At 41.7% G+C, this 10,279-nt stretch overlaps 1 protein-coding gene across 1 annotated transcript in view; it reads right to left on the reverse strand.

Annotated features, from left to right (window-relative positions):
* Nucleotides 1-4,577, reverse strand: part of LOC145985576 (follicle-stimulating hormone receptor-like) — a 193,078-nt gene extending 188,501 nt beyond the window's left edge. Inside the window, exon 1 of the mRNA XM_083119646.1 lies at nt 4,366-4,577. Within this exon, the coding sequence (XP_082975772.1) occupies nt 4,366-4,577 (212 nt within the window). The remainder of the gene's footprint in view (nt 1-4,365) is intronic.
* Between the last annotated feature and the right edge of the window lie 5,702 nt (nt 4,578-10,279).

A 10,279-nucleotide genomic window follows, 5' to 3' on the forward strand; every position in this document is an offset into this window, starting at 1 on the left:
TAAAAGCTGTAGAAGCACTAGACAAAGGAAAAAGTCCAATTTTCATTGGGTGCCAATAATTAACCCCTGTTGCTAACAATAAAAGAATTATTGCTATTTTAAGTATCTGATAAGTTCACTTTATGCACAGATGGTCTAATCTGAACTCGGCCTACAGTTTAAAGTGGGATCCGAACCACTATGTGCTTCCACCGGAAATCGAGCCTGATACCTCTTGATCACAAGGCAGCAGCGTTACCATTGCGTCATACGAGAGACAATCATTACCATTTGGTATACTTATCATATTAATCAGCTACAATGTGTCTTTATAACTCTTGTGGTTATGTTAGCTAACACAAGCCATTTCGTAAGAGTACTTTTCCCCATGTTGCTAATTAGTGTTTTAAATTGAAAAATACGATCCAAATTCTTCAGTCATGTCCCGGTTCACGTCTCTAATAGTTCACCCACCTCAAGGCGTCCTCTCAATAGAGTGGAGTCCTCAAAATCGGATCACTTTCAAATGAAACCCACATAAAATCGAAAATAGTAATTCTTTTCGACACGAACTGAACAGCACCCGACAGGTACATCATTGCTACATATGTTCCCGAAACGCTGTTTTTTACATGTGCATATTAATAAAGTTACACATTGAAAAATAAAGGAATTACAAAATATTTGTTATGTAAAAATGTCCTGCAAACCGGATTACGTGTCCTTAAAAGCGGATCATAGGGTAGTAGCTGAAATATAACTGCAGTGACAAACATTATTTGTCCAAAATTTTACTAACACCTTTCACTACACAATACACAACACACTTCCCACAAATGAATGTATTTTTACCTTGTGCTCCAACACATTGTTCATGGTACCACGCTGAGCACCTCATGCAAGAAATTCTAACGATTCGTCATCAGAACTGGTGGAGCTATCAATTGAAGAAATGGCGTCTCTTTTTTTTCTATAATGTGATGTTCTCTCGCCGCTTAGATTTTAGCAGAACTTCTAGACTTTTAGATGCTGCTGCAAGGTCTCGTAATTTTCTCACATTATTGGGCGATGTGACATGGGCGTCTTGCTTCTCTTGTTGTTTTCTCTTTCGTGCTGGTGTTGGTGATTTTTGGTGAGGGTACGATGTTTATATATATGTGGGGGTGTGGGGGGGGGGTTATATATTCTTGTTTTCCTGTTGTCTAACATCTAATCATAGATTCTGTTTACATATTGTGCTATTTTGTGGTGATCCGATTTGCACTACTTTTTATGATCCGATTTAAAGGATTAGTATACGAACTGCAAAGTACCGCCTACACGAGCAACAGCAACAATGACCATGATAAATCAATGACATCGTATTTGTGTAGTATTCCTCCCATTTATAACACAAACATAAACACCTATTACAACAATGCTTACCTTATGAGCTTAACCAAGTACCGAAGAAATATTTCACAGCAGTCAACACTCACCATGGTTCACGTCAACGGTATGTTTCGAACGAATCGCTTTGTCACAATAAATACAGAGGGAACACTGTACCCGTCCGCTACTGTCTGCACGAGGCATGGGGTCACTCAGTGAGAATAGTCAAATACATCACCACGCCATATGTTCAGCGCCGGAGACAGTAAACCTTAGGGCGATACGGTTTGCAGGTCGATCCGATTTTGAGGACTCCATTCTATCACTAATTTGCTCGGAAAACACATCCAACGTTTTGAAGGGAACGAGCGGATGAAGACCAGAAGCTTAGGTACACCATATCAGCCTTCGTGGCTTTGCCAAGAAGATTTATCAGGAAGTCATGGTTTCTGGTTGAAGCCCTGCGGAGGTTTCAAACTTCTCGGCAGGTTCTCTCGTTTTTCAGCGCCTCCAGTGCAAAAGAGTCTTGCAGAGAGAGGATCAACTAACCCACTCCGCGCATGAAACCGCATCCTCGCCACGAGCGCCCAAGAGGCAAACGTCGACTTGAAGAAACTCAACCTGGAAGTCGAATTTCCCGCACCCTGGGCAAGTCACTGCGTCGTTTTTATGAGGTGGCGAAGTTCTTCAGGTTGCAGGAAGTGAATAAACAAAGCTCTTCATCTGCGTCCTTGGTGTCTCCGCAAACTCTACCACCAGAACGGTCCGCCATATTTGTGACGAAGAGGTTGCGAGAAGGCTTCAAAGATGTGAGGTTGCTTTCAGAGCGCTTTCATGAACTTTCTTCTAGCATAGGCGCAGAGGTTTACCCCAAATTTTCCAACAAGTTGGGGTGGGTGTAAGTTTTTCTGAAGGGGTGTAGGATTAATTTAACGCCAAAATGGCCATAATTTGAACTTTTCTTAAACATTTTGGAAGGCCTCCCAGATCGCGTAGTGGTGACGTCCTCAGCATTGTAATCAAGGGTCCCGGGTTGGATACCCGGTGGAGACGGACAATGGTTCAGATTCCACTTTAAACTGTAGGTCCAGACCCGATTAACCTTTCTGTGCATAAAGTAACTTAACCCAAAAACCCAAACTCAACATTTTGGAGATATTTCACTGCCTAGGACGTGAAAAGAAATAGACCCACCTCACACTTTCGACATGAAATGTTTACTTGTTTTTACTTTTTCTTCCAACTGTTTGGAGGCACATAAATTGTTTATTCAAATGGAAGCGTCTAATCCTACTTCTATGTAGATAAAGTTCAGTAATAAATACGTATGATGTTAATAAATTTAATAACATTTTATGTCAAAAGTGTGAGGTGGGTCTAATTCTTTGAACGCCAGTGTGTTTGTGTGTGTGTGTGTGTGTGTGTGTATATGTGTATATATATATATATATATATATATATATATATATATATATAGAGAGAGAGAGAGAGAGAGAGAGAGAGAGAGAGAACGGATTCGTTATATCTAACCAAATTAGGGCAACATTACAGTGTACATACATATGATTTGATTCATGTTATTTAGTGTAGCTTTTCTGGAACTTTTAGCCAATCGCGACGATGAGAATGATTGATGATGATGAAATGACACAATGATGAAGGGACACTCACCCATGCCCAGGTCGGGATTAGAACGTGGGACCCCTTGCGTCGTAGCGCGCTGTGCTAACCACCCCGCCACGTAGGCCGGTTACATTATGAGTAAGTGTATTAATCTGAAAAGAACGATTCTGCTGGTAAACAGTATTGACGTTACAGCTTTGTCTAAATGTGTGGGGACTGTAAGATGCCGCTAGCCTATTGTTCTTTTTTTTTTTTTTTGTCTTGTTTGTTAAACTCCACTTTATGCTCATCTAGGCTAATCGGAATTGCGTCTGCAGCTAGTTTAATGTGGGGTTCGATGTCTGTAACACTGTCGTGACGATGTTCGTTTTCATGGAACACACACGGTGGTGTCCCCCCCACACAAAATGTGGTCGCTTGTGTTGCCTTACAGACGGATGCTGAAGAAAGCAGCAATATATAAGCTGCGTTGGCAGTTAACGTGTTCAGTCTCGCCGTGCGCTACCGTCCAATATGGCTTTTTCAAGGGCACCATAACATTACGTTCCCTTGTAAGTTTATGTAGAATGTTCTTCGTAATTCCTTAATTGGAAAGAACATTGTAGAATTCTAGTAGATTTGTAATGATTTTAAAACTGTCACATGGATACGGAACTATTTGATTACAAGGCAACAGTTTTAGACATTACGATCTTAATTCGAGATTGGTACTGTAGTAACTACCTGATTTCCAGTAGTATAATTAGTTTCTAATGAAATTATACCATGCTGTAGAACAAAAATGGTGTTAAGGTGGCACCAGACAGTGGTACCAGGAAGTCCATGCCACATTTGAGCCAACGATTGAACTCAGTGGTGTTAAAAAAGTGTTGATGACAGCCAGTTATATGTGTTATTTTAGCACTTTTAAAGTTAAATTTGTCTTTTTCAGTGCACGCATTGTTAAAACCTGAAGTTGTTAGAAAATGAGGACACTTTTCAAGTACGGGTTGAAAGGAAGCCTCTAGGAGGTATCTGCTGGTTGCTTCTCTCGGCTGACCTTGCGCCAACTACCAGTATTTAGTTCTGTACTTTAAAAATGGTTGGTAGCAAATCGACAGACCGTGGTCCCAGGAGGTCAACACCACATTGTGATCAACGATTAACCTCAGAGGAGTTAAACTGACGTTGAATATAAACATTTATCAGTGTTATTTTTAACACCCCTGAGGTTAAACGTTGACTAAAATGTAGTATGGATCTGCTGCGAGTCCTGGGACTATCGTATGTGTTGTTTTGACACAACATCTTTTCGGTGTGTTCACGCTCGCGTAACCTTTACTTTGTATGCAACCTCTATCATCTTGCATTGCAACTTTTAACTACATAAAATGTATTTTCCTATGTACTTACAGACGCTGGACTCCTGGGTACAGATCTTCGGGGACCGTTCCAAGTTCTCCCCCAACGCACCTGCACTCCACCTCCAGCTCCCCACCGTAGTCAGTCGTGTTCCAGCAGTTACAGCCTTCCTCAGAGATGTCCCCGTGCCACATGTACCCCGGTGGCGGAGTGTTCCATGCCTTCTCATACGTGGGATCGGCCTCCTCTTCCGATCTACGCATCGTGCGAAGCATGGAGAAGGGTGTGGAGAGCAGCGTGAGAAGGATGCACCACGTGAATGCCATGTCCTGTAAGTACATATTCCATTTTCTTAATTACATAGCAATTCTTGGTATTACAATTGAATAAAACTAGTTCTACATGACAATAACAATTACAGTCATTAAATAGATTGTACTGTAAAGTCACCTGCAATACAAATGAGGAAACGTATGTTGATAAAAGGCCGGAGAAGCATCACAAGTTAAATATCAAACAGATTTACTCTTACGACAGTTATTCGGAGCAAATGGGACAACTAAACGCACGGCCATGAAATTAGACGTGTGGCAGAAGTTCGCGCTGTTGCCACATTGTAGCACAACCCCATGTTTTCGGAGGTTTGCTAGAATGAAAGATCTCGTTGTAGAGTTGTAGATATGGGACTCCATTTCTGGAGTCTGCAACGAACTTTCAGTTCACACCATGGGACTCGAAAGTGCCCCGAAGAGATGTCGGTCTGACGCACGGACTTGGCAACGCAGCCAGGTTGACGTCGCCACACAGTGCGCTGGAACCAACGACTTTTGTCTAGCTCTTGCTTTGCTTTTCCCACATGTGGTACCAGCGCAATTCTGCCCAGCCGCCTATTTTGATGGCCGTGCGTTTAATATGATTTCGAGACTCAAAACGGAAACTAGGATGGCATTGGCAACTGCAGAGGAGATCGGGAATTAAAACGTTCACGGGACGAGACCTCACCTCGTTTCGTGTTGATATCATCGTTAGACGAATCAGGCACTTCTGCATTCCATTCCAATCTTTTCTGATACTGATACTGTTCAATGGGACTTAGCCCAGTTCGGTCGTGAACGCTGTCGCCTTGTAATCAAGGTGTTCCGTGTTCGATTCCAGGGGGGTATATGGATTCCACTTCATCAAACTTCAAGAGTAAGTTGACTGATCGATACCTACTTTTAATTGTAAGTGTACAGTCAACGATACTAGCTTCACTACGTTGCGTGTTGCTTAACTCTACGGGGATCACCGAACCTGCGAAACTTTTGTCTAAGTTTTGTATATAATGGACCTTCTCTGAGACTATCTGAGACATGGGAGAGCTACAGCTTACGATCCAAATACCATAGGTATCTACGCAGTGGTCCACGAGTTATCCTGTTTTTCCTAAACTTTGCTACCACCAATATTCGTTTTTATATCACACACACTAAAAGAAACACTCAAGTAAATAATAACATTGACATTGAAATTCATTTCTTCAATTACGCCTGTAAAATTTCACACACAATAAAACAACATAATTCCGCCCAAATAAATGTCGAAAATACTCTCGTAGTAACCGAGCATCTACAGTTTAGTCAATGACACTCCCTGAAATTTCAAAATAGTGCCACCTATTAGGATTGACGTCATTACAAATGCAGAATATTTTGTTGCAGTCCTACCATTTTCCATATTTCAACTACAATTTCGAAGGGAAATATCGATCTCTTATCCGTATCACCTAGAATCTACATTTGACACATGTCCTCTAGTACTTGCCCTTTTATTGGCAAGGGTCGATACAGCTGTTTTCGTCTCGGTGTCATCCCTGGACACACCATATGCTTTGCTAAAATCATTCACCTGCATGATCTACACCGCAAAGGGTATCCTTACATTATATGCAATCCGGCCGTTCCGTGCGTGATCCTGGTTGCCGGTAAGTTATTGTGGTGACCGTATGTAGAAACTAAAAATCCATACTTGTTTACTTCTACTCTTAGCCATTTCCCGTGATTGCAGTCCAATATTGTTGGGAAGGCTTTCCCCACCCACAGAGTTTGCACTCTCACCTCCCTCCCCCACCCCCGCGGTTGTGGTTTTGCGGTGTAGTCCTGAGGAAGTACACGTTGGGCAACCGAAGTACCGCAGAAAGTTAACTAAGCTTGAATCAAAATCGAAATTTCGTCCTGAAATTGGATATATTGTTCATGTGAACTGTTGTTTGTTCATGTCCTATCTCACGCGATCATTGGTGAGCCCTCTTGAGTCCTACTTGCGCAGAGGACTCATTTTTGTTCGCTTGCTGCACAGACTCCTGGGACAGAATACAGCCCAACGTCGCTCTGCTACATTAGTCTACGTTACAGCGAGAACGGCCGAATGTTTCCGAGCGCACCAAGCCACGATCGTGCATACTGTGACATACAACAATACAAGATCTATATGTAAGAACTATTGCGTTGTGGCAACAATACTCAAGGTATTGTTGTCGTAGCTCACAGGCCTGCATGGGTTTGGATGACTCACAGATGACTGTTGCCCCTGAATAATTTCAGCATGCTGATTACAAAAATGAAATCCATTTTTACTCATCACGTGTAGTTTTTCAGAAATTTAACTGCCTTAATTTCACAATAGAATGTGTAGTTCCATGATTTCCTCAATAGATGGCTCTGTTTAGATGATGGAAAAATATTGTTTTTCTACAATACAAATCCTCCAATTTTTGAACTATAAATGCACATAGAATAGTACGCATTTAATCCACCTTCCATCTTCACAAGACACATTCATATTAAAATTGTAAACTTTGATTACGTAAATGCCATTTTCGAAATCTCTCATAAAAATTTCCTTCACAAAATGTCTAAAACTCAATGTTATATATAATGTAGTGTGTTGATTGAACTTAATGACGTGGAGAAAAATCATGATGTAGGGGAAAATCCTGACGTGATGGGAAGAAATATATGTCACGTGCATGATCAGAATTCCAAATACCTCCAGAATCACCTATTGGTTTGTAAACATCCGAAATGTCCTTTGTTTAAATTTATTTTATTGCGTTCTGTAATACACGTAATGGAATGGCAAATATGATAATTTTTATTGTGAAATTGTGAAAAATCCTGACGTGATGAGAAAATACGAACGTCATCTTCGTGATCAACACTAAAAATACTTTCGGATTCACTTATTGATTTGGAAACAATCGGAAGATCCAAACAAATCTTGGAACATATCGTAACCACTGGAGGAATCGGAAGATCCAAACAAATCTTGGAACATATCGTAACGAATCGAAAAATCCACACAAATCTTGAAACATATCGTAACCACTGAAGGAATCGAAAGATCCAAGCAAACCTTGCAACATATCGTAACAATGGTGGAATCTAAATTGCAACGTTAACCACAACAACATAGGAGCACAGCACAGCGGAGTACTGGCACTGGCTGCGTTCAACACACTAAACCCTGCAATTAGGTGGACGGCAAAAGTTTACCCATACGTGCTAACTGCTTATCAGTCGTAGAACAAGGACTCAGAATTATCTCAGGGCTTGCTGGGTGTAAAGAAAGGTTAAACCAGGTTTATATATACAGGGTGTCATTTTAATGGCGCCCACGGACCACAGATTCGTATAGAGGACATCAAAACAAACAACTTTTCTCAGTAACATTTTTCTCGTTGGTGCGTCGATTCGGCGCTATAGCCGTCCAAAAAATACCGTTTTGCCGCCTGGATGCTGGCAACCCAACACAACATTTGATCGTATCTGTGACGTCATTTCCCGCGGCGAAACAGCGCACGGTAGGGTTGCAAGGAACACACAAATTATCTTAAAAATGACAAACTACCAACCACATTATTAGCTGTAAAACGAAGCGAGAAACGCCTTCAGTAGACCGAACATCATAGCCTACCAGCCAGAAGATCAGCAGTCATCTTAGTGGAAGGCGGAAGTGAACCAAGGATATGAGAAATTGTAAAGAACTGATTCAAAATGAAGTGTCAATATCGGATTTTGTCTCAGCGTACATGTCAAATATCAACAACAATAAATTTTATTGGACTTACAACTTACGTGTTGCTGTTTACGCCCATCCACATGTCAAATATTTGCAAATCTCGTTGCAAGATTGATATCTACAGGATTGTGTCCAGATGCCTTGTGGTACTTTTGTGCTGATAACGGAAGTGTCCGAGGTTCACGTTGTTACATTACTGCTAAAACACGTACAACCACAGTAACAATCTAATGATGAATCAGTAGCGAATATACTGTCCTGTTCACAGCTGCAAACTATTACATGTGTATCCGGTGCATAGATAAACACGGTCGTCGGAGAGCTTGTATTACTACTACTTATATCCCTGTATTTTCAACCATTCTTGCCGCTTGCCTCATAATGCCCTGAATATACATTATATTATGTGTTGCTTACTTTTGGAATTCTGAGTTCTTTCATTTCTATTTTGTCATCTGTTCAGTGTGTCACAGACAACTAGTATCAGAAGGACGAAGTGAATAAACTAAATTGTAGATGCCAACTTGGTAACTAGATTTGCAAATATTTGACATGTAAGCTGAGACAAAATTTGATATGACCACTTCCACTTGAATTCTATTTTCTTTCTACCATTTTTCGTATCGTTTGTTTACTTCCTGTTAGGTTACAGAACGTGTTTTCTCATTTTGTTCTACGGTACATAATGTGGCTGATTTAAGCTATGTCATTTTTCACAGAATGTGTATATTCCTGGCAACCCTGGAACGCATTGCTTCAAGACGGGATATGACGTCACAAATGCAATCAAATGTTGTGTGTGGTTGCCAGCATTCAGGCGGCAAAACAGGCTTTTTTGAACGACTGTAGCGCCGAAACGATGCTCCAACGAGAAAAACGTTACTAAGAAAAGTGGTTTGTTTTGATGTCCTCTATAAGTTTCCGTGGTCCGTGGGCGCCATTAAAATGACACCCTGTATATATATATACGTTGGAAAGCAGCATCGACGATCTGTTCTGTAACAGCGTCATGGAGATCATTGTTTGGTTGAAACTGATCGTAAGAATGATCGGCTAGAAGCTCAGCCTGCCTCTGGGGATCCATAATTGGGCCTGCAGAGCTATTAATGGCCGTCATAGTAGGCTGTTGTCGTTGATTTAAGTTACGAGCAATCTTCCAAATGTAGGATCAAGCTCTGTCAGTTGGCCAAGTTTGCGATCCCATTGGTGGATTCGTTCACGGTGTAGGTATTGATGAAGGTGACGCTGAAGGAACATCCAGTCTCCCCGGTGGATGGGCGATCTGGAGCGATGCCATCGCCGGCAAGCCCAACGCACAAGTCGTGTTAAAATGTACAAAACTGGAGTAGCCTGAGTAGAGAGTGGATCTCTGGTGAATGTCGTGGATTTGCGCCAGGAATCTGCGATGACGTTGGTGAAGATACTAACACCCCTAACGATGTCTGCAGATGATGACAACGGAGTAGTTAGGTCAACGGAATTATGGACACGAGCGGTAAAGAGAGTCCAATCAGTAATAGCTTCTCGTAAGGTGCGGAACTGATGTTGATATAAACCGTATCCGCTGGAAGCAGCGACAGGGAGATGATCGGAATCGAGGTCCCAAGTTACAAATGGCATAGTGCTGAGGCCAACATCTTTGGTCAGGATGACATCTAGTACATCGGGGCTATTTCCATTGCGTGGATAATGAGTCGGTTCGTGAGGAGTAGAGATGGAAAAAGCCAGCTGATCCATTATACCAGCCAAAGCGTTTCCGGCTGTGTGGAGGTGATAGAATGCCAGTCACCGTGTTTGGCGTTCAAATCGCCCCCCAGTACAATTCTATCGCCAAGTGTTTCTAGTACAAGGAAATCGTTGGTGGCCAGAACTTCTTGTGGAGGCTTATATGCTGAAATGACAACTA

The sequence above is a fragment of the Lepisma saccharinum genome, chromosome 3, assembly GCF_977018435.1.
Source record: "Lepisma saccharinum chromosome 3, izLepSacc3.1, whole genome shotgun sequence".
Taxonomy (NCBI): Eukaryota; Metazoa; Arthropoda; class Insecta; order Zygentoma; family Lepismatidae; genus Lepisma; species Lepisma saccharinum.